Source organism: Macaca thibetana, chromosome 14 (assembly GCF_024542745.1).
Source record: "Macaca thibetana thibetana isolate TM-01 chromosome 14, ASM2454274v1, whole genome shotgun sequence".
Classification (NCBI taxonomy): Eukaryota; Metazoa; Chordata; class Mammalia; order Primates; family Cercopithecidae; genus Macaca; species Macaca thibetana.
This window is the reverse complement of record NC_065591.1, coordinates 94,805,985-94,831,789: the sequence shown is the minus strand read 5'-3', so window position 1 is coordinate 94,831,789 and position 25,805 is coordinate 94,805,985. Positions and strand designations below refer to the sequence as shown.

Below are 25,805 nucleotides of genomic sequence, written 5' to 3'. Positions count from 1 at the left end.
GCGTCTGAGAACCTGGTTTATTTGGAAAGTGGACTACCTGCTGGAGAAAAGTGAGCAAGTGTCTGTACTAGCCAGTGATAACACCTCCATGCTTTTGTTTCAGTTTATTCAAAGTCTATTGCCTCTTTATTAACTGTCTAGTGGTACGATTTTTTTTTTGTGGTCTTTGAAGGCTACAAAAGGGTCTACAGTCCATGAAGTTTATATACTTTCTTGAAAAATGAGGCAAAACATTTAGAAAACTATGCTTAAAATATATTAATAGTAACAATAATAAGAATAATATTAATGATAATATGGCACAACTACTAGGTAGAAAGTACCATGTTATGTGTCTCTCCTGTGTATGCAGTATGTGTGAATCTCAGTCCAGCTGTGCCGCGTATATTGCATTTTCTTCTCTAAAATTATTTTTATAGTTTTATTTTCATTTTTAATTGTTTTACATTTTTATTTATTTATCCCTTCAAAACTTCAGTTGTTTCCTTTAATTAATATATAAGTGGATTACACATCTTCTATCATTATAACATGGAAATGTATATGAACAAAATATACACATTTTTTGGTGACTGTCTAGGGCAGAATGGTGTCAGTCAGGTTCATCCAAGGTTTAAAGCAGCAGCCTCCATGCAGCCAGGGCATGGTCAGTGTTTGGGGATAGAAGTAAGTATCTGCAATCCATGCATCCCTTGATTTCTTCTTTTAGTGCCTGATTAACCCTGTGATACGGCTGAACAGTTCTCTTCTGCTTAAATTCTTCTGATTCAATTTTAATTTCATTTTAAATTCAATTTAAATGAATTAATTAAATTAAATTTCGACTTAATTTCAACCTCCTAAAATGTCAGTGACTTTAATCACTGTAGCTCAAGGAAACTTTTCTTTGAGAATTCGGGTCACTTTGAGCTCCCTGTCATTCTGGAAGGCAAACATCCTATGGACATAGTGGATCCCACAGAGCAGAGGTGCTGCCACGGCCGGGTTTCATGCCACCATGTCTGACGGACGCCTACATTTTTAAATAGAGACAAGGTCTCATTATGTTGCTCAGGCTGGTGTCAAACCCCTGGCCTCAAGCAGTTCTCTCTCCTTGGCCTCCCAAAGTGCTGGGACTATAGGCATGAGCCACCAAACCTGGCCAAATTTTATTTTCATTTTAAAAAGTAAAGATAGGGTCTCACTTTGTTGCCCAGACTGGTCTTGAACTTCTGGCCTCAAGCGATCCTCACACCTCTCCCTCCCAAAGTGTTGGGATTACGAGAGTAAGCCACCACGCCCAGCCATTTCCCTAAAATTTAACTTCTATTCTGAGCCTCCATCCCTTTGGACTGGAAGGAAATTCAGCCGTAATCCTCTGGAGTTCCATCTCCTCCCTATTGGTCCACCCAGTCCGCATATCTTCTCAGTTCTGCTCACTGCTGCTTTTGTGGCATGCTTGCTTCAGGGAACTTAGAGGCACCAGGCCCTGCGTCTCACTTCCCTGCAGCATCCTGTGATGATTCCTTCTGTGGTCCCACCACATCCTTGCAGTGCTGCCATGGAGTGGGGCTCAGTTCTTCCTGGCAACCAGAACCCACGGACTCTCCCACCACTCTCAGTATTAACTCACTTCAGGAAAAAATTACTCTCTTCTTAAACTGTATTCATTTTAGTGGATTTAGGCTCTTGGAAAGAAGTAAGAATGTGAATAATGTGCTCAGGGTCATAAATGCCGGGGCAAGAAATGTGGCTTCTCCCCAGCATTTCTCTGAGGCTGGGACTCCGGGAGAATAATTCCCTTCTCAAGTAAAAGAAAAACAGGCCCTCTGCATCGTCCCTGGCATCCACCTGCAAACCCTACCTTTTTTAAGTTTCTGTGATCTGACCTCTAGGACCCGCTGGTATTTCCTTTGAAAATGAGAATAATGGCTGGGTGTGGTGGCTCACACCTGTAATGCCAGCATTGGGAGGCCAAGGCCAGTGGATCACCTCAGAAGTTCAAGACCAGCCTGGTCAACATGGTGAAATCCCATCTCTACTAAAAATACAAAAGTTAGCTGAGTGTGGTGGCACATGCCTATAATCCCAGCTACTCAGGAGGCTGAGGCAGGAGTATTGCTCGAACCCGGGAGGCAGACGTTGCAGTGAGCCGAGATCGCGTCACTGTACTCCAGCCTGGGCAACAGAGGGAAACTCCATCTTAAAAAAAAAAAAAATGGGGATAATAACCTTTGCCTGTGCTGGTGCATGCCTGTAGTTCCCGCTACTTGGAGGCCAAGTTGGGAGGATCACTTGAGCCCAGGAGTCGTAGTGAGCTGTGATCGTGCCACTGTACTCCAGCCTCGGCAATAGAATGAGACCTCATCTCTAAAAAAATAAATAAGTAACTTTGCCTTTTTATGCTTTAGTGATGATTAAATGAGGCAATGTATTATAAATACTAGGACATACTATCGCTGCTCACTAATATTTATTCTCTTCCCCTTAGCCCGAGAGGAGAACATCGTGCATCTAAGTCTGCAGCCGGATGAGACTCTGGTTCTCCACCACTGTATTCCTGGTGCCTAGAACCACCTTGAAGTTAGTAGGTGCTCGGTAAATATGCATGAATGAATCTAGCAGGACAATAGGGTCCAAAGGACATGAGGAGTGAACCTCCCTTGTGGAACAGTCATTACAGGGAGGATGTGTTCCTAAGACTCACTGAAAGCAAGAACTGGCCTTAACCACAGCAGGAAGGAACCTGTTCTTGGAAGATTGGTGGCAAGTCTCTTGAGAGAGTAGGATGTAAGATACAGAAAAAAGCTGCTAAAGATACAAAGAAGTGAAAGAATGTACTCATTGGAAATACAAATAGGATATTACACTCAAATTTTGATTCTCTCTAGGTCTTGACTCACCAAGTGACCCACATAGGTCACGTATGAAGAGATCAAGGCCCCTTGGGCAGCCATGGAACACTGAGGTGGTTACAAACTAAGGTGGTGGAGTCAAGATGACCACTTTGGGCAGAAAAGAATTCCACTTCTATTTGATAGAGCTATGCTCAAGTGACTTGCTTGATAAAGCTATGCTCAAGATGACTTGCCTTGGAATCTTAGCTCTGACATTTTATGACCTTGGACAATCACTCCAAGCTCTTTAACACTTAATTTCTTCATTTGTAAAACTGGAATAATAATGGTAACTACTGGAAAAGAGTTGTTACAATGATTCCATTAAATACTAGGGACAAGTATTTAGTCTACGGCCTGACACACTTTGAGGGCTCAATGATTGCCATCTTCCTTTACTGCGCTCTTAGGTAAGCCTCTAAAAGAGGTTGGTAAAGGGGATGAGAAGGGAGATAACGTATCTGCCCAGGTCTCTCTCCTGGGTAGAAAGGAACTATTAAATGATTCTGACATAGGCCCAGACTGGAAGCTGGGGTTCCCAGCAGAGACATAGCTTCCAGGGGCCACACTGAGGAAAGGAAGAATCAAGGGTCATTGCCCATGCTCTGTGTGAAGAAGAGCACGTTTATGAAAGCGCAGAAAGTAGCTGACTTCAGAGTCTCTCGTGAGAAAGTGCTGAGAGCAATTTCCTTATCATAACGCAGATTTTGTAGCACCAACCTTCCAAAAGCATCTGTTATGTTTTTCCTTCTTTAGCCAGACACCAGGACATTCCAGGGTATATCCCTGATACAATCACCTGAAGTCATTTGTGGTGTCATCCCCAGGAATCCAGAGGCAAATCTAAGTATGTCATCAGCAAGGACCAGAAGGGAAGAATTCTTCCAAGATATACAAAGAAATCCCTTTCACACGCCAAGAGTCTGTCGATGGAGGAAGAAAACTTCGGCTAGTTCACCTTTTCCTTTTATGGATGAAGAAATGGAAATTCAGAAAAGGGAAGTGAATTGGTTAAGGAGACATCTGGAAGGTCTCCTGACCCTGTCCTAACTTGTTGCTACAACACATTTCATTTTGTCATTTTGATTTTTTTTCAAATTTGAGTCTTCTTATGAATATCTTTTTTTTTTAAGACAGGGTCTTGCTATGTTGCCCAGGCTGGCCTCAAACTCCAGGCCCAAGGGATCCTCCCACCTCAGCCTCCTGAGTAGCTGGGACTACAGGTGTAAGCCACCCCTCCAAGTTCTATGAGTATCTTATTACTGCAAACACTACAAAAATAATACCGTGATACATACTTTCTTGCTTTTTAGTTAAAGCCATGCTATCCCCTTTGCTCTTGCAGGTGCCAGGAGTAAGCAGACAGTCCTAGGAATATTGTAGGTGGATCTGGGTTCCCCAGGGTGGTAGCAGTTCTCATCTGTTCTCTGGAGGATAAACTTCTGCCATCTCCTCCCCTGTCATGGCCTGAGCAGTGCCCTGCTGCTAAGGTGCCTTCAGCTGCTAGGGCTCCCCAGGGATTGGCCCAGAGCACCTCTGAGGAGCATAATGTTTGGAACCATCTTAGCCAGTTGTGTTGACATAGACAAATTAACTTGTCCTATGTGTATATCATAAGGTAAAGACAATGTGATGACATATACATATGTACTGTTAGTGATTTGCTTCTTTTCCTGTTCTTACTCTCCAAGAACAAGGTAAATATCTGGGGCCAGAGAGAATGACTCAGCCATCTCTGAACTGACTTTGACTTTGCAGCCTGGTTTAATGGAAGCAGAAAGTCTTTGGAAACAGACTTGGCCTCAAACCTCAGCTATGCCACCTACTAGTTGTGTGGCTTTGGGTAAGTTATTTGAGTTCAGTTTCCTCATCCATAAATGACTATTGTGAGGATTAAATAAGACGGTGCATGAAACTGCTGGCAACTGTTAAAGCCTCTCCATAAATATTAGTTCTCTTTCCTTTGTAATACGTAGATCAGGGTTTCTCAACATTTATCACTACTCCTGAGAAAGAGGCTTTGTAGACATTTTAGAGATTTCCCCCATACAAATTTAATAGCAGAGATAAACTGTATATCTGCTCATGTGCTATATGCATATCTGTCTTTTATACACACAAATATATATTTGTTTGCCCTTGATGACCAATTTTTCACTCAGTTGGGAGTGATATCTTCCCCATTGAGAATGAACATCTTAATGGAGTAGCCTGTACTCTACACTACCAGATCAGTAAGTGACCCATGGCACCAGTTTCACCTGTCTGATGTGGCATCTCGCCAGAGGATTGATAACAATTTTCTGGAAAACATTTATAAAACCAAGTGATCTGGATTTAGAGATACTGTTTAGAGCACAGAAGGCAAGTCTGTTAAACTTTGTGTCATTAAAAAGTGACGTTCTCACAGCAGAATGACCAGCTGTATTTGTAGGTTAGATAGACTCAGAGAAAACAAATCAATGGCTAGAGAGAGGAGAACAGGTCAGAAAGAATCTGCATAGTTCTCTGCAAGAGTGAGGCAAGATAATTTTTAAATTGGAAAATTATTTTTTTCCATATTTTTCTCCTTTTCTTTAAGCCTCACTCAAGCAGCCAGTAGACTGTTTCCCAGGCCACCGAGGTGGGTCAGAGCAATTGCTAAATCTTAACACACTCTTATGTGCCCCCTACCCCACCGTCCAGACTGTCCCCATACAATCAGGAGGCAGGGAACTTGTCATGTGATTTGAAGAGGTGTTGAGTAGAATCCATCCTCACACTGCGGCACAACTGCTTGCAATTCTACCTTTGGAATTTTATTCCCTGACTCGTAAAAGTTTTTCGTGCTTAAATATTCTCTACTGCGTAAGGGACAGATTCTGTGCAATGGGACAATTAGGTCAAGAGGGAAAGAAGCAGAGGTGACAGGCAGATAGATTCCAGAGACAAACTTTTCCCAACTGCTAAAGTTGATAAGAGTTAACCCACATCCTACCAACACTAGACAATCTAGGATGTAAGGAAAGTTTGCCTCTGGAATCTATCCAGGTACCCAGTTGGGACTGAGCTTCAGCTTAGATGTCTGAAGATGTTAAGTTATAGAATCACGATCTGAGCCGGTACAACACGTGGAATAAACAACAAAGTATCACGATATTACGAACTTTTTTTTTTTTCTACATATAAAATCTCTGTATCGCATTTCTCTAGGGAGCTAGATTCAGTTTAAAAAGCATTCATTTACTCCAGCAAAAGGATTTTATCTAATCTTTCAACATTTACTTTAAAACTTTTTTTTATCTATAACGAATATAGGGAAAGTATTATAATGAAAATTGAGAATATCAGGCTTTAAGAAAATATATTTTAAGTTCTCTTTCTCTTTTAGTTGCTTGATATTTCTTTTACAAAGGCTTATTTCGTAGGATAGGTGGAAGTAGGGGCTTATTTATCATTTTGAAGGTACATACTCTGAATTGCTTGAGTGATGGACTAGATGCTAATTGATCCATTGTCATCTGAATAAGGTCATGCTTTTGTTTGCATGTTTTTGAGGTAAATCAAGGGATGATATCAACTATGAGTCATTCATGGGATTCATATTCACAGAGCTTGGACTAAGGGCTATATAAAGAGGAACGGTTCAGGAACTTAGACTAGAAAGGAACAGAATAAACTGAGTTGATCCACTTAGAAGTTTACAATGAAGTTTCTTCTAATACTGCTCCTGCAGGCCACTGCTTCTGGAGCTCTTCCCCTGAACAGCTCTACAAGCCTGGAAAAAAATAATGTGCTATTTGGTGAAGTAAGTATGGACTCTATAGTATTTATCTAGCTTGATGTTTGTCTTTAAGATTTATTGCATTAACCAGTTTGTTTGTTTGTTTGTTTGTTTGCGTTTAAGTATCAGCTGAAAATTGGTCTAGGAGGCTGTCTGCTTTCAGTATTAAGTTTTTCTTGCCAAAGAGGAATATACAAAAGAGGTATTGGTTTTGAAGGAGTGTTATGAAATTGGCAAGCGAACATGTTTCTTCTTCTAAAAACCTTTGGCCAAGAAATTTCCATTCAATATAATTGGCGTTCACTTCTGTTATGGTATTTTACACTAATCATTAAATATCAGTTAATAATCTGAGATCTGAACAATGGCTGGATTAATATAACCACTCCAGGCTGCCATGATAATTTAAGCATATTCCCTTTACCCGCAGTCATCTCAGATATATCTTTATAGCTTTTTTTCTCTTTTTTATGGTGATGGGGTTCCACTATGTTGCCCAGGCTGGTCTGTAACTTCTGGGCTTAAGCAATCCCCCACCTCAGCCTCCCAAAGTGATAGGATTACAGATGTGAGCCACCATGCTGGGCCCATCTTTATAGCATTTTTTATGGAATTTTTTTTCAATTCTTAATTTCTTTTCCTTAATTAAAAGAGTTTGGTCCCTATTTTTTAAGATGCTTTTAACATTGAATTTATCATAGTTGTCCATTTTGTTTAGCTTTGAGTTTTTAAGCAAGAAATTTGCGTCCCAACTTATATTAATAATGTTAATAATTCATGTATCCTTTTTTTCTTTTCTTTTCTTTCTTTCTTTTTTTCTTTTTTTTGAGATAGGGTTTTACTCTGACACGCAGGCTACAGTGCAGTGGCACGATCTTGGCTCACTGCAACCTCCATCTCCTGGGCTCAGGTGATCTTACCGCCTCGTCTTCCCAAGTAGCTGGGACTACAGGCATGTGCCACCACTCCTGGCTAATTTTTGTATTTTTAGTAGTGACAGGGTTTCACCCTGTTGCCCAGGCTGTTCTCAAACTCTGGGGCTCAAGCTATCCTTCCACCCTAGCCTCTCAAAGTGCTGGGATTACAGGTATGCACCACTGTGGCCAGCCTGGGTGACCAAGAGAGACTCCTGTCTCTTAAAAATGAATAAATGACATTTTTAAAAAGGTATTTCCACTTGGATTCCAGGAATAAATCTAGCTAGTAGTTTATGACATGTCTTTGTTTTTTTGTTTGTTTTTTTTTTTTTTTTCTTTTGAGACAGGGTCTATGTCTGTCATCCAGGCTGGAGTGCAGTGGTACAATCAGGGCTCACCGCAGCTTCTACCTCCCAAGCTCAAGTGATCCTCTCACCTCAGCCTCCTGAGTAGCTGGGATTACAGGCATGCACCAATGCTCTGGGATAATTTTTGTATTTTTTGTACAGCGGAGGTTTCGCCATGTTGTCCAGGCTAGTCTTGAACTCTTGGGCTCAATCAACCCTCCTGCCTCAGCCTCCCAAAATGCTGCAATTACAGACCTGAGCTACTGCTCCTGGCTGACATGTCTGCGATAGTACAAAATTTTAAGATTTTTTTCCTAATTATAATTAATTGTCCAAACAACAATAATGTAACCTGTGAGTAAGATGTGCAAAATTCCTGGTCCAAAACTATCAGTGTGCCATTGAGTCATATATGTGGAGCTCCCAACAGAAACTTTTCTGTGCATAATTATGCGTTGCTGAATGTATTTTTTTCCAGAGATACTTAGAAAGATTTTATGGCCTTGAGATGAACAAATTTCGAGTGACAAAAATGAAATACAGTGGAAACTTAATGAAGGAAAAAATCCAGGAAATGCAGCACTTCTTGGGGCTGAAAGTGACTGGGCAACTGGACACATCTACTCTGGAGATGATGCACGCACCTCGATGTGGAGTCCCCGACGTCCATCATTTCAGGGCAATGCCAAGGGGGCAGATATGGAGGAAACATTATATCACCTACAGGTAATGTTGGTGTATGTCGCCTTGTATTTTTCTACTTTCCCATAGGTCTGACTTCTAACCTGAACCAGTTAGACAGCCCTAAATCTGGAAGTAAATAAAGTAACCTCCCTCAATTTTTAATGCTATCTCTGTTAAGATTCATTTTCTTTAGAAGGAAGAATTGTTCACTCAGGGGAGAATCGTTTGGCTTGCCAGTCCAAAGCAGATTTTAAAAGCTGTAAATAAGCCTGGTGTGGTGGCTCACACCTGTAGTCCCAGCACTTTGGGAGGCCGAGGCGGGCAGATCACGAGGTCAGGAGATTGAGACCATCCTGGCTAACACAGTGAAACCCCGTCTTTACTAAAAACACACAAAAAATTAGCCGGGCGTGGTGGCATGCACCTGTAGTCCCAGCTACCCGGGAGGCTGAGGCCGGAGAATGGTGTGAACCCAGGAGGCGGAGCTTGCAGTGAGCCGAGATTGTGCCACTGCACTCCAGCCTAAGTGACAAAGCGAGACTCCGTCTCAAAAAAAAAAAAAAAAAAAAAAAAAAATTCTGCAAATAAAAGGAGAATGAAGCTAAATTTACCATAAATAAGATAATTTACTATAAATAAGAGACAGGGGTAGTTTATAGAGTAGTCAAGATGGATAAATGCAGAACCTGGGAACAGGAGCATAAAGCATAACCATCTATGAAAGCAAATCCTTCACAGTGATGATCTGTGAGTTTTAAATAAGAAGAAATTAAGATAGATTTTGGTTAAGCAGGAAGCTGTCCAAGAAAAAAATATTTCTGTACTTAATGAAGCAAGTTTTAAAATCTGGACTCCTGATTTATGAAATGATCCATCTTCCAGTTGTGCTAGCAAAAATGAAGTATTGTGGTAAGACAAAATTAACATTGCCTTCCATACATTTTTCTCTCTCTTTTTGATGATAAAGAATCAATAATTACACACCTGACATGAACCGTAAGGATGTTGACTATGCAATCCAGAAAGCTTTCCAAGTATGGAGTAATGTTACCCCCTTGAAATTCAGCAGGATTAACACAGGCGTGGCTGACATTTTGGTGGTTTTTGCACGTGGAGGTAGGGAACCTGTACTTCATCTTTGTCATTTGGCATGATCTATAGGATGTATAGATGGACTAATTTTCTTTCCTTTTCCAAAAGCTCATGGAGACTTCCATGCTTTTGATGGCAAAGGTGGAACCATAGCCCATGCTTTTGGACCTGGACCTGGTATTGGAGGGGATGCACATTTTGATGATGATGAATTTTGGACTACACATTCTGAAGGTGGGGAAAAAAGAAAAAAAAAAACTAAGCAAACAGAAAAGGAAAACAACAAAAACCCTGACAAATTCAAAATTCTGGTTTCGAGAGACTACATTCTGACAAATGATTATATGACGGAAAATCTTGTTCTGATTATAATTTTGCCTCTAAATGAAATTTAACACTTTGTATGGGTGTCGATTTCACCCTCTGTAAATTGAGGATATTAAACTAGATCATCTTCAAGGTCAGTTCTAACAATCCATGAGGATGTAATGAACTATGAGCTGGTTCATTAGCATAAACTCAGAGGAACCTTAAGAAGCATATGAAAAGGTAAAAGCTGTTATTTAGGTGGTAAGTTTTTTGTTTTTGTTTTTGTTTTAAACAAGTTCTTGCTCTGTCACTTAGGCTGCCATGACATATCATGATGCTAACTCCCTACAGCCCTGAACTCCTGTGCTCAAGCAAACCTCCCACCTCAATCTCCCTAGTAGCTAGGACCACAGGTGTGCGCTACCCACCTGGCTAATTTTTTTATTTTTTGTAGGGACAGGATCTTGCTATGTTGCCTCAAGAGATCCTCCTGTCCCAGCCTCCCAAAATGTTAGGATTGCAGGTGTGAGCCACTGTGCCCAGCCTAGGTGATAAGTTCTTGACCTAGTGAAATCCATAAACTCAAAAGCAAACACATACTAATTCTGTGTGTGCCAACAATTAGAGGATAAGATGGTCATCTGCATGATTCATGATATGCTGACAATTTCTTAGGTTCATAGTGACCAGGAAAGAAAAAGTTATAGAGAATCTAGATATCCCTATAGAGAAACACAAGGTTATACAGTCATGTACTTTCAAGTGGTCTTGGGATAAAAATTTCAGAATGTCCAACTAAACATTTAATACCTTGGGGGCATTTACAGAAGAACAGTAACTTACTATCCCCTGCAGATAGTTGACATGGGGTTAATTAAACTTCCCTGTTATTTAGGGGAATCACTAGCATGGGAAAATCCTAACCATCATGACAGAAGCCTTTTTAATTTTTCTATTGGAAATTTTAGAGTGTATGACTCCGTCATGTGGAAAGTAAATGGGGAGAAAGTCATCAATAATATTCTCTACTCAGCATCCTCCTCTCCAGCTGATATTGCACAAGTTGGATGGCAATATTTTTATAAATACTATGTCCACCAGAAGGACTGTTTTAATCTAACACATAGCCTGAGGCTTATAAAGTTTTTGATGAGAAGAGGACTTTTGTATTGTCAAAAGACAGATCATGTAGGATTAGGTAGTTGCTGAACTGCAAATCCTCAGCGAGACATGTTATATGTGCCTAAATTTTATCCAAGGTTATTTGGGGGATTGTAATTCCTTCATCTAAAATGGGATACATGTGCCAGTTAGCCTCAAAAAAATGTTTTGGAATTCTAATGGACCTTAGAAGAGTAATTTAACACAGCTTTCTATAGGTAGAGGAAATTAAGACCAAGAGAAGGTTAGTGGCTAGTTTGTGGAAAAGCTGGGCCAGAATATTCATTCCTACCTCTTAGCCCAGTATTTTCTATCTGTCCATGTTGCCTTATTTTTTAATTGGATTGATTAAATGCTTTCAAAAAGTGAAGTTATTAATGACAATTATAACTTAAAATGCTTATTTTCAGCAGTTTGTTGTTGTTGTTGTTGTTGTTGTTGCTGTCACTTGCTTTTTTTGAGATGGAGTCTTGCTCTGTTGCCCAGGTTAGGGTGCAGTGGCACAATCTCAGCTTACTACAATCTTCACCTCCAGGGTTCAAGCAATTCTCCTACTTCAGCCTCCTGACTAGCTGGGATTACATTACAGGTGCTGGCCCCCACACCCTGCTAATTTTTTTTTTCTTGGTAGAGATGGGGTTTTACCGTGTTGGCCAGGCTGCTCTCGAACTCCTGACCTCAGGTGATCCTCCTGCCTTGGCATCCCAAAGTGCTGGGATTACAGGCGTGAGTCACTGCATTCCTCAGACTGTTTTCTTTTACCCAGTAAATCAAATAAACAAATAGGTCAATGCTTGCTGATCTATTCTATTACAGTATTGGGTGATGAGGTTACTTGAGTACAGAGATGAAAAGGACACAATCCAAACCCTGAGCACACAATCTAGTGAGAAACAGAATACAAACATAAACCCATTATTTCCAGATGAGGATCAATGGTGGTGGCTCATAGGCATATTATAGGAACTGAGAATAGTTCAGGTTTAGGACAAATTGTAAAAACTTTGCTTACTGGGAAGGTTACTGGACCCACGATATAGAAAATTCTTGAAGGATTTGTGTCTAGACACTCCCCCAAGAGAGTGTAGGCTCTTTGCACTTGGGTATGGGAGACTGTTCCAAAGCCAGGCTCTGCAGCTAAGTGATGTGTGACTCTGGGCAAGTCAGTTCTTCTGAACTGCAATTTTGTCATAGAAAAAGATAAAAATGAAGGCATTGGACTAAGAAACAAAACTGTTAGTCAGGAATTTTCAAATATTCTGCAAATTGAGAAATTCAAAAGAAGGGACACATTCCTCTCTCTTCTCTTACCTACAAAAGTGTATTCTCTAGGACATACCACGAAAATGAACAAGGATTTCTTATGGGACTCAAAAGAAAAGACAGATATAAAACCAGACTATTTTAATCATAGATAAAAATGGTAAACTCTGAGTGGGGCTCAAAAGAAAAGACAGAAAACACTGTAACTTGGTAGTCCAAATATGTCTAAATTATAAGTATAGACTCTTTTAAGAATTATTTTTTCTCTTTTTTGTTTTTCACATTCTTTCCTTGAGTCATATAGATTCTTTAATTTTATTTAGAATCATGTGTAGTAAAAGCATAAACACTAATCTTGGCTCAAGCACTTAATTTGATTAATCCTATAGATACTGTTTCCTCATCTGTAGTGGAGAGCACAGTGGTTTCCTTTCAGTTGTATGAGAATTAGACGTAATGTATTACACTTCTCAGTGACTCACAGTACCTGAAACTTAATGATAGCCTTATATTTGGGTTTACGAATAGATGATTGCTAAAGGCATTTTTTTCTATATCCAGTGAAGCTTCATGAAGACTAAAACCAGAATTGAGTCATGAGAGTTGAGAATTATTTAGAAGCAATGAAAACTGTTGAAAGCAACTCTGAGTTATTTTAGGAATTTTTACAACAGAATATATTTCATTTGTCTACTAGTACAGAGGTCCTTAACCCAAGGCAATTTTGTCCCCAAGGAGATATTTGACAATGTCCGGAGACATTTTTTGGTTGTCAAAACTAAAAAGGATTTTCTACTTGCATTTAGGGGTAAAACCCGAGATTTCTAAACATCCATAATGCATAGGACAGCCCAGACTACTGGCCTATAATGTCAGTAGTGCTGAGGTTGAGAAACCTTATTCAAAAGGGTAGAGAAATAAGTAAAAGATTCTCAAATGTTTCTTTTTCAGTGTGTCAGATATCGTGTTACTGTCCAAGATGATAATGCATTTCACAGCGTTCTGTCTTTTGATTGGTTTCTTCTTAGGCACAAACTTGTTCCTCGTTGCTGTTCATGAGCTTGGCCATTCCTTAGGTCTTGGCCATTCCAGTGATCCAAAGGCCATAATGTTCCCCACCTACAAATATGTTGACATCAACACATTTCATCTCTCTGCTGATGACATACGTGGCATTCAGTCCCTCTATGGTGAGTTGAATTTCTTATTTTGCCAAATAAGATACTCACTCTTATGAATAGTCTAACAATACTATTTGGATAAAATGTTAATATCTGTTTTTTTTTGAGCTCCATAAGAACCCTCTCTGGCAGGTGACACAGGCATTAACTTCATTATACAGATGAGGACAAGAGACCTAGTAGGTTAATGTCAGAGCCAGAGGCAGAACCAGAGGCCTCAAGTCTCGTGTTCTTTCTATCCAAGATACCACTGCCTTATTGATGAAGGCCCACACATTAAATAATCCATTATAACTGGAAAAGGAAAGTAAAGATAATCAGATTTTCTTCCTCCATGATATTGCAATCATATGGGAAAAAACACCTTACTTTATGCTTCCTGTGAATGTTATAGAAAGCTTAAAATGATTTTGATGCAATGTTCATTAAGAAAATTGAGTATTTAAAAAATAACAGTTCCTCCTCTGAAATAAAATGCAGATTTTGTTTACTGATGCTTCTTGAAATGTATTTTCAGGAGGCCCAAAAGAGCACCAACCGATGCCACAGCCTGACGATTTAGAACCAGCTCTCTGTGACCCCAATTTGAGTTTTGATGCTGTCACTACAGTGGGAGATAAGATCTTGTTCTTCAAAGACAGGTAGGATCATTTTCATATCTAACCAATATTAAAGTTTCTGCCTTTAAATATTTTTGTCAGAGAACAGTGGGAAATAATTGAAAATGAAGTAGATGAAACTGGTAAGCAGGAACTTGGACTCGATTCTGTAGGCAGTGAGGAGATCTTAAGGGTTTTCAAGCAGGAGACAGGTGTAATCACATTTGCGGTTTAACTAGAAAACTGGTGTGTAAAAAAGGATTTGCAGTAGGAATCTGGGATGGGGAATTAGAAGACAGGAAACAGAAGCCAGACTATTTTAATTATAGATGAAAATGGTGAAGTCTGAAACTAAGACTGTAAAACAGTACCTATGCAAGAAACTTGATTTCCTGGTTATGGAGAAGAGAATTCCAGGATAACTTTTCGTTTCTTTCTTAGAACACAGAATGAAGCAGATATTGGTGGTAAGGAGGGGCAGTTGGGAAGACTAACATTTGTCAAGTAGTACAAATATTTCCCATTTTTGAGATTATAAGACTGAGACACTTGAGGATAGGTGACTTCCTTGAGGTTACAAAACTGGTGAGTGGATTGTAGGGTCAAACTAGAAGCTTAGATCCCTGGATTCCAAGCTCCAGGGTATTTCTGTATATCAGATTGCTTGTTACAGTCATTGTTATTATCAAAGAGTTGATTGATATTCTTTTCTTATGGATCCATGAACATCAGACATCCATGGAACAGAATGTGAAGACAATGGAAAGAAACATTGGGTTTTTTCACAGGTCCTTCCTATTAACATGCCATGGTTCTTGAGTCTACATTGTTTTATAATGTGTTAAATGTCTTTCACGTCAGGTTCTTCTTGCTGAAGCTTTCTGAGAGACCAGGGACCAGTGTTGATTTAATTTCTTCCTTATGGCCAACCTTGCCATCTGGCATTGAAGCCGCTTATGAAATTAAAGCCAGAAATCAAGTTTTTCTTTTTAAAGGTATTTCTAATCTTTAGTTTTGCCATTGAGTTTACGTCAAGGAAGAGAATAAATTAAGAGGAGACTAATACTTTTTAATAGACATAGGCTAAGAAAGCACTCTTGATTTTATTAATAGTGGCTCTGAACTGTAAACTAAAATAGCCTAAATACCTAAGTAATACATACAATTTCTGGGAAAAGTTTGTAAACTATAAAATAGTAATACTTGTGAAAAAAAAACCATAGGAACCAAAGAAAAGAGACTATGTTTAAGATCAATAAGCAATACATTTTATAACTGTGGGAAAGGAATTATGTTGTTTATAGTAAATCAGTATTTTCTTATTACTCTTTCTGTATAATTCAAATTTACCCTATTTCTTTGTCTTCACAGATGACAAATACTGGTTAATTAGCAACTTAAGACCACAGCCAGATTATCCCAAGAGCATACATTCTTTTGGTTTTCCTGACTTTGTGAAAAAAATTGATGCCGCTGTTTTTAACCCACATTTTTATAGGACCTACTTCTTCGTAGATAACCAATATTGGAGGTGAGTTTTAACGGTTGGTCATTTCCCCCCTCAGATTGTGAAACAGGCATGGAATGAGGTTTTCTAGAAGGCACGTTCTCTGTGCAAGTTCCCAAAACTCCTTGACCTTCCAGGGAGAGAGATTAAAAGAATATAGGACTGAAATAGTTATTGTCAACCAAGTTCTTTGTGTTTTTGGTTTCTAATATATGAAATAGTAGATAATGTGTTTTTTTTTTTTAAAAAAAACACTTTAAAAAATGTCATCTTATTAATCATAGGGGAAACACATTGGAAAAGAGTGTCATAGATGTACAAGACCAAGTATTTAATCTACAGTCAGTTTGGAGGATTATGGATTTCCAGATTCCTTTCTATAATCACCAGATTCAAAAGACAAAACAAGAAACCATCCTCTAAATGACAGGAGGTCAGGAGGTCCTGCAAAGTCTTCCTTAAGAGAAAGTCATATGGTCAAGTGAGGATAGGAGCTCATTTGAGTGTCTGTCTCTGTTGTCTCAAGTGTCTAAATTTTGAAGGAGGAGAGGATTCTCTATTCCTTCTTCTGGGTAAGCCAGTCACTTCCTAGATTGCTTACCTGGTTGATATGAGACATAACATATATGTTAAGCTTACATTTACAACTATTATTTATTCTTAAACATTTAAAACTCAACATCTAATTCCAATTGAATACCGGGTGCTTATGACTTGAATTTGTCCACCAGCCCTTAGCCCTGTTTGAGAAACAAAACTTGATTTTGGCAAATAACACTTTCCAAAGAGCTCATAAATGGGCGTAGTTTGCTGTAGCCTGTTATTATGAACATTGACATTTCACCTCTGAACAGTGGTTGTGTTTAGTTTTCTGCTTCTACTTGGCCCATGATTTTTCCCTTAAATGCCAATGAGAAAGTGCTAAGCAAGGCATAAACCCTTAGAGAACCAAACTGAATAAAAACAAGACAACGGTTAGATTCAGTTGCCACTTGGAAGTCTAGAGAGACACAAAACTCTTTTCACTTGCTGGTAAAAGAGAATTTAAGAGAGAAACTAGGATATGACCATACAGCCTGTAAACAAAAGGGTTTACTTTCAATTTCTCTCAAACATGTGTGTATAAATCCCTTTGGTTCCCTGGCTCTTAGCCCCTGGACCTGTTTATTATCTTCTTGGGGGGAAATGGGTATTTTTGTCTCAGTGAATAGCTTTGAAAAGAAGGCAATGACAAGCAACTGAAAAATTGGTCACTGGGGCCTATGCTGTAGCCAAATCACCTTCTATGCCAGACTCTATAAAGCAGCAACAAGCACTAGTGGAAGTATTATGGGATAGTGGGAAAAAGACTTAACCAGAGTCAGGAAGCATAGGTTTGAGTCCTACAGGGACTCAGAGGAAATCAGTGAGCTGTTTAGGTCCTTGGTTTTCTTCATCAGAACAACTTAAGCCCTTTGGGGAAGAGCTCTTCAGTAGAGAAGGTAGGTTTGTGGTGCATGTCAGGAAAACCGCTTTCTGACTGAGTTCCTGCTGGTTTCTTCCTTGCTCAGGTATGATGAAAGGAGACAGATGATGGACTCTGGTTATCCCAAACTGATTACCAAGAACTTCCGAGGAATTGGGCCTAAAATTGATGCAGTCTTCTACTCTAAAAATAGTAAGTAGATGAGGAAACCAGGAAGATACTGGAAATCCCATTCAAAACTATAAATCCTCTAAGATTAGAGAATAGGGCTCCAAATTGGAAAGGGACAGGTCTCTGCAGTTCCCCACAGGGCCACAAGGAAAAACTCACACTGTACGTGGCTCTGAATAGGAGAGCTAGAATGAGCAGGGGCTGGTGGCACAAGTGGTGTATTCCCAGGGTTATCTGGCAGGCAGCGGGAATGTGATTGTTCCTATTTCCCATGTACCTGAGTCTCTGGAATTTCCTTTGACCACATCAGCCACACAGTATGTGCAAGAGAGCACATGGCAGCCAAGACTCAGGCAGTCTGGAGTCTCACCCTTTCCTACACCTTGCACTCTTGACCTTTCCTGTAGTCCCTTCTGCCCTCATAGGCCCTCATGGACTGGGGACTGAGGGTGGATTGAGAAAAGCTTGAGTTTGTGTTGTATGTCTTCAAACAAGACCAGCCTAAGCAACTATTCAAGGGACCAATATTTTTTGTTTGTATTCCCTCCCCTCCCCAGTGTTGCTTCTTCCATCAAAGCCCCTGTGTGCCCTAGCTGGGTCTGATATCCTGTCTCATGAGTCCTCCACTTGGAGTATGACTGGCTGTAGGTAGATGTTTGGGGAGCATGATACCAAGGGTCCCCAACATTTATATTCTCGAATCACATCTCATCTTTTTTTCATTTGTTATTTTTTGATTAAAAAATAGAGATGGGGTCTTGTGATGTTGGCCAGGCTGATCTCAAACTCCTGGCCTCAAGCAATCTTCCCATCTCAGCCTCTCAAAGTATGCAGTAAAGGACATGAACCACAGCCCATAGGTCATCTATTCTAGATAATCTATGAAAACAGATTTGTGTTGTTGTTGTTGTAAAGAAATACAGGGAGGGAATTAAACTATTTAATTTGTTTTCATTTTCAGAATACTACTATTTCTTCCAAGGATCTAATCAATTTGAATATGACTTCCTACTCCAACGTATCACCAAAACACTGAAAAGCAATAGCTGGTTTGGTTGTTAGAAAGAGTGTAATTAATGGTTTTTGTTAGTTCACTTCAGTTTAATAAGTATTTATTGCATATTTGCTATGTCTTCAGTGTACCACTATATAGAGATATGTATCATAAAAATAAAATCTGTAAACCATAGATAATGATTATATAATGTATAATATTTTTCAATTTTGAAAACTCTAATTGTCAATTCTTGCTTGACTCTACTGTTAAGTTTGAAAATAGATACCTTCAAAGGCCAAGAGAATTCTTTTTGGAGCATGCTCTGTAAGTCGGTTCCTAACATCCTTGGACTGAGAAATTATAATTACTTTTGGTATAACTAAAATTAAGTATATATATTTTGGCTCAAATAAAACAATTGAAAAACAATCAGTTGGTTTTTAATATATTTTTCTTGAGAAACAGAATGTGTATTTTGAAAATAACTCTGAACCTACTCCTAAATAAAAACAAGTCTCTCTGACTGTATCAAGGGATGAATAGAAATATGGCAAGTAGAAAAAAAAGCTTAGATTTCTTTTGGTCACTTGGGTAGCACCACCTGTGTCCTTGGTCTCAAGGCAAGAAAGCATTCTCTAGGCTACACGTGACCCGAAGGAGTACTCATAGAGTATGGCCACAAGACTGGAGAGAAGGGAGGAAGTGGGAATTACCCATTCTGGTAAAATCCATAGTCAAGTATCACAGTGTAATTGCTGTGTGACCTTAACAAGCAATTAAATCTAAACTTCCTTAAATTTCAGAGGAAGTAGAATTAGGAGGTACCCACCTCATAGGTTTATTGTGAAAAACCACACAATGCATGGTGAGCACATCATTCTGGCAATTTGGCCTGTCCTGTATCCATTTTATCTACTACCCTGACACATAGTTCCCCTATCTTCTGGGTTGTATACATTGTAGAGCTCTCACTTATAGGGGTTTGTGGAATGCTTTTAGTTTTCAATTTATTGGTAAATCATTGCTGATTGATGTACTTAAGTTTGCAGAAATGACCAAGTTCATTTCAAGTTGGATGATCATTTTTGGCTAGTGGAACAAGCTGAGAAATCAGGGGAAATATGAGGCTCAGAAAGTACCTAGAGGCAGATAGAGCTCTTTGTCCCTCGTGTCTCAGATCTTTTTTTTTTTTTTTTTTTTTTGAAACGGAGTCTCACTCTGCTGCCCAGGCTGGAGTACAGTGGCGCAATCTCGGCTCATTGCAACCACCACCTCCTGGGTTCAAGAGTTTCTCCCACCTCAGTCTCCCGATTAGCTGGGATTACAAGCGCTAGCCACCACGCCCAACTAATTTTTGTAATTTTAGTAGAGACGGGGGTTTCACCATGTTGGCCAGGCTGCTCTCGAACTTCTGACCTCAAGTGATACCCCCAACCTAGGCCTCCCAAAGAGCTGGGTTTACAGGCATGAGCCGCTGTGCTCAGATCCATTCTTAACTCAAGTGTGTGCTCCTTCAGTATTATTAGAGTTGTCTTTGCAAGGAGTAGAATCAATTCACCACTAGAAGAAATGTTATTCCCCACAGGTTACTAAATGCTGGATTTCACTCAAAAGAAGAAAATTCCCTACAGAATCAGCATCAAAAGAAAATTGAATGGTATCTGGGTGAATTGTCTTTGGCCTTAGGTAATTCAGGAGGGAGGCATTTCTCTTAAATGATGGCTGAACAGGAATAAAAGTCGAGTCACTATCATGAATGTTCATGAAGATGCCTTCAAAGAATTAAATGTGAACCTTTCTTTCTTTTGTTCTATCCGTGTTATACTTTCGAATTTTGTTGAACAAATCCTTATAATGTTAACTATGTGCCAGGCACTGTTCCAAGTGCTGTATACACACAAAATATAAAATGAAAATAGCTCATTTAATCCTGATTACAAACATGAGGTAACTACTGTCATTCTCACTTTTCAGATGAGAGAACTAAAGCATCAAGAGTTTTTACTTCGCTCTAGGTCAGGTAGCCTTGGAGCTGTGATGCACGGTCAGGAAGCCTGACACCAAACTCTGTGTTACCACTAGCTTGTGCCTTTTAGATTTATAAAGTGGAAAAAGTTAAAGCTAAAACTTCTGGCATTTCACTCTACAAAGCTTTGCATTTTTACTTTTCAATTAAAAGTCTTCAAAATGTCTTAAGGGTTGTGTGTGTGTCCCATCTGGGAATATCACTTTTTCTCTGGGAAATGGAGGAGTATTATTTTGTTGATGTCAGGAAAGAAAATGTCCAAGACTTGGATATTACAGATGCCTTTACAATTGAGGGCTGCACATTGTCTAGCTAATATTCTGGAGTAACTGATTTTATGAGGGTATGCATCTTTGACTTTTTATTGGGTAGACTAGTTTATAAATCTGCAAGGGTAGAAATAGTAGAGAACTGACAGTTACATGAAAGGTTCTTTCTGTATCAATGCAAAGAAATCTTACCTCTTAGAGATAAAATTGATTTGTGCCAGATAGAAGACATACTCTCAAACATTACATTTTACTGTCCTATAAAGATATTACCTATTTATATCATTAGGAAATTTATTTCAACATTCCTTCTTGTATATATGTCTGTTCTTCAGGCCCTTCTATGAACTGATTCCCTCATTAGCTAGTGAGTTAAAGAATATCTTTAACAAGTTCATTTCATATTTGCATAAAATCATATTTTTAGCCTTTAAAAATTATACGTTAGCACAAATTAGTCAGCAAGGAAGAGAAGAGGACTGTCTACCTTGTGGACTGCAAGTAGAAAAAATCTTAAACTAGGCAATTTCTGAAGCCTGCCAGAACTTCCTTTTTCTGATTCTGCCTATCCCCTTATCCTGAAATAGGATAGTGAGGAACCCTGTAGCTTTACAGAAGAAAGGAAAGGATGTACCGTGTTTGGGCTGCATAAAGTTTTCCAGATTCACATTTTTGATGTCGATACTAGATTTGAGTCCCTGTGATAGGCATGGGAGATTCAAAGATGACTAGAAATCTATGTCTTTAAAGGCACGAAATATGGTAAAGACAAACAAGACATATAAACAAATTATAATGCAATGTAATAAGTAGATCAATAGAAGCATTTACAAAATAGAGGGGTAATTATATCTCTGCAAAAGGATTTGGGGGCCACAGAACATTTTCCTATGGGAAACAACATTTGCAATGTGTTTTTAAAACATAAGAGGGATTTGTTACCAGGTGGAAACGGAGCTTCTCAAAGACTCACTAAAAGAATATTTTTGTAAAATTGGAGAATAAAATAGAAAGGGAAAAGATGAGAAGGAGATACCAGGTCATGAACAAAATTTATTGTCATGAAACTTTACATTTATCTCATAAATGATATGACTTTATTAAAGGGATTTTAATAGGGATAAATACCAAATTGCATCTTAGAATATCTTTTGAATGGAAATACAGAAGATAGGCCAGAAGGAATTAAGGCAATGTGCAGAGAAGAACAACTACGATAGTATTGCACTAGTCCATGCAAAAAATACTAGAAACCTAAATTATAGAATTGGGGAAGACATGTGAGCAACAGCTGGAAGAGAGAAATAATAAGGCTTGGTGACTACTTTGCATGTGAAGTCTAGCTGAAAAGGAATAATATAGGATGATTTTTTTAAGCATCTGGTTTAAGAAGTGACTTTGAATAGAGAAGGAAAATCCGGTTGCGGAAGAGATAGTGGTGTGATTGATGGAAAGGAAATAACTAGGTCTGTTGAAACTGGAGAGCCGGGAGGAGACGTCTAGCAGGTAATGGGATGGGATCAAGGCCCAATAAAGGTGTCTGAACCAGAAATTAAAATGTTGGAGTGTTTAGTGTGTAGGTGGAAGGTCACAACTTGGAAGTTAATGGGATATCTTAGGAGGACCATAAATAATAGTCTTTCCAATATGTATCATCTCTGGGGAGATTTTCTAGATTATAGCATTGTGGTATGGGAACACCAACATATTTTAAGGAGGTCATAATATGCCATAGAAAAATTATTTGCTGGTTTATGCAAGACAGCTCCCAGTCCATGAGGATTAAAATCTAAGCTCTTGTCTTTTTTTGTGTTAGTATATAAATATAACATCCCAGGATCACTTTTGTTTCTGGTCATATTGTAATAACTAGTACTGGATTTTGCTTATTGTTGTGATTAACTATAAAACTAAACAAAATGTATGAAAGAGATGGTTTCATTCGTTGAGCACTACGTAGTGTAGCAAATAGTCCAAGAGGGAAGAAAATTGATGGTACAAACCCCCAAGTCTTCCCTGCTTTCTACCTATAGGTAATTTCCAGGACACAGCACAGGGGAAAGGAATCAAGTAGAATGCAGTGGTCTCAATGAGTTGAGAAGACAGATACTAAAGTTCAGGGAGGTGAAGGTGGCTATAATTTTCAGGGAAAAGTAAGGAAGAGGAGGAAGTTACATAGAGAATGCACTCCAGAAATTGGGAGAGAAGTCCCCTTGAGGTCTGCTGATGAATACTAAACTGCATATGCACCACCAAGGAACTGTAGACTGAACAATTCCCAGAGATTACATAGGGCTAGGAGAGGTTTGAATTTCATCCAGGTTGAATGGCAAGATATCTTTTAACACCTGGGGAAATCAGTGAAGCCACTTTAATAGTAGAACTCAGTTAGTCCTACAGTTAAAGCAGCACTAGACCCACCCTAAAAAAAACTTAAAAACAAACTTTGAAAAGATCAAACTCATCTGTAAATTACTTGACTAATCCCAGCACTTTGGGAGGCTGAGATTGGAGGATGGCTTGAGCCCAGGAGTTTGACACCAGCCTGAGCAACATAGGGAGACCTTTTCTCTACAAAAATTTAGCTGGTAGCAGTGGCACACACCTGCGGTCCCAGCTACTTGGGAGGCTGAGTTAGGGAGGATTGCTTGAGCCTGGGAGGTCAAGGTGAGCCATGATCATACCACTGCATTCCAGCCTGGGTGACAGAGAAGGACCCTGTCTTATATAGAGAGAAATATATATATTTCTCTATATATATTTTAGAAACATTTATTGACTTTTTTCTATATATGCAGAGAATATATATATACTTAGAGATTTATTTATATTTATAAAATGTAATCTTATATTATTAAACATTATAAAATTTATGTAAACATTTATATTTACATAAATAAATATCTCTAAATATATATATATATTTACATATTGAGAGAAGACAATGGAGTGATACATTTAATATGTTGAAAGAAATAAGGCATTATTAATTTAGAATTTCATATCTAGTGAAAATAACTTTCAAAAATAATAAATGGTGCAGACTTTTTCAGACAAGCAGTAATTGAGAGAATTGATTGTCAGAAGACAAAGCACTACAGGAAATGTTAAGGGAGGTTCTTCAAGTAAAAGGAAAATGATAACAAATGGTAACATATCAATACAAAGAAATGAAGAGCATCATAATGAGTAAATATATAGGTAAATATAAAAGGTAGTTTTCTATGTTTAATTATTAAAAATAAGTATGTGAAGCAAAGAAATAAAAATGTGTTATGGAGTTGACAGAATATATACAAGCAAAATAAATGTATGACAACAATAGCACAAAGGATGTGAGGAAAAATATAGGTGCGAGATTCTTACAGGTATAATTGAAGTGGTATAATTCTATTTGAAAGTAAACTCTGAAAAGATAGAGATAAAAATTTTAATTCCAAAAATATCCACTAAAAATAGACAAAGAGGTATAACTAATAAGCCAATAATGTTGATACAATGGAATACTGAAAATTATTCTATTAATCCAAAAGAAGATACGAAAAGAGGAAAAAGGAAGAAAGAACAGATGGCACAAATAGGAACAAAGAGCAAGCGAGTAGATCTAAGTCCAATCATATCTATAATTACATTAATTATAAATTGTCCAAACACTCTAATGAAAAGAAAGAGATTGTCAGACTGAAACTATTTCCTGTCTCTAAGAAAATCACTTTAAATATAATGACATTTATGTTAAAAGTAAAAGGATGAAAATAATAAACCATGCAAACACTAATCATAAGAAAGATGGAGTGGGTACATTAATAACAGCTAAATTAGATACGAAACTGGTTTTCCTAATGTGGTTCCTTATGCAGGAGCATCAATAAATCAGGAACTCATTAGAAATGTAAATTTCAGGTCCCATTTTAGACTTACCGAATCAATTTAAAATTGAAGTCCAGAAGTCTGTTTCATCAAGCAAGTCCTTGGAGTGACTTTGATTCATGCTACAGTTGGAGACTCACTGTATACAGAGGAGCATTTCATAATTATAAGTGTATCAATTATTTAAAGAGACCAAAGTATCCAAGATGAATTTGGATACCAGTGCTGCTACTCATCTGACCACATCACTTTGTGAAAGTCACTTAATCTGCTGAATCTTGGTTTACTCATCTGTGAAGTGTGGCTATTAAATGCTTGAGATTTCATATAATGTATGTATGTATCTATACCACTGACACAGAAACAGTGACTGATAAATGTACTGTTAAAATTGTGCAATGATTTGATACGTTCATATTGAATCTCTCCTGTCATACCAATGGCCCCCTCTGCACATTTGCTTCTCGTGTCTTTTCTCCTTAACTGCTGCACTCTTGGTCTTATATACAAATCCTAACTACCTTTCTAGTCATAGGCAAGTCCAGCCTTCACTGGTCTTCATCTCCCCAAGATGTACTTTTTATATCTCATATTTTGGTTCTTAAGTACATAACAGTTCCTCCCTTTAAAAAATTCATATATACTTTATTTTTATAACATTTGATAATACTAAGTATAGTTGTAGCATTTTATATGTTTGAATGCTTAATAAAGTTATAAAACATTATATGAATATACTACAATTTATCCACTCTACTGTCCAATGACCATCTGGGTTATTTCTGGTCTTTTACTATTACAGATGAGGCGGTAGATTTCTGTCCAACTCACAAAACACAAATGCAAGAGTTTCTCTATGGTATACTCCTAAATGTGGAATGACTGCATTTTGGAATTATCAAGTGTTTAACTGCTCAGGCAGCTATGATGTTAAACAACTACTGCTGATTGTTTTTGACAAATGACCTGGGAAAATGTTGATTGCACTGGGTGTGTTCTGAGTCAGGTTAAATAAAAACAAGCCTTGTGAGTGGTGTTTTCCAGGAAACCGGCAGACAGGTCAAATAAGGACAATTCTTCAGATAGGGGTTTGAAAGAGCTCTTACCTTATTTGGACTCTAGCGGCTGCTAGATTGCTTGTTTTCACTGTAATTGTGGGTTGGTGGTTTACAAGACCACCACTGAGCAGCTCTCTGAATATTCAACCACTTTTTTTGCTGACAAGATTGTTGTACGCAGTTGATTCATTTTCAGGATTCTGAAAAAGTTGATTTTGACTTTTTTTCTGATAATGTTCTTGTTTTATGG

General features: G+C 38.4%; 1 protein-coding gene and 1 pseudogene across 1 annotated transcript; one reads left to right on the top strand and one right to left on the bottom strand.

Annotated features, from left to right (window-relative positions):
- Positions 1–647: 647 nt before the first annotated feature.
- On the bottom strand, positions 648–999 carry LOC126936523 (bolA-like protein 3; annotated as a pseudogene).
- A 5,470-nt stretch (positions 1,000–6,469) lies between these two features.
- Positions 6,470–18,747, top strand: MMP12 (matrix metallopeptidase 12). Its single transcript, XM_050756841.1, has 10 exons — positions 6,470–6,663; positions 8,382–8,629; positions 9,555–9,703; positions 9,788–9,913; positions 13,441–13,602; positions 14,111–14,234; positions 15,054–15,187; positions 15,564–15,723; positions 17,250–17,356; positions 18,297–18,747. Exons 1-10 carry the CDS (start codon positions 6,562–6,564, stop codon positions 18,395–18,397), a joined length of 1,413 nt encoding a protein of 470 aa, XP_050612798.1. The 5' UTR covers positions 6,470–6,561; the 3' UTR covers positions 18,398–18,747.
- Positions 18,748–25,805: the final 7,058 nt, after the last annotated feature.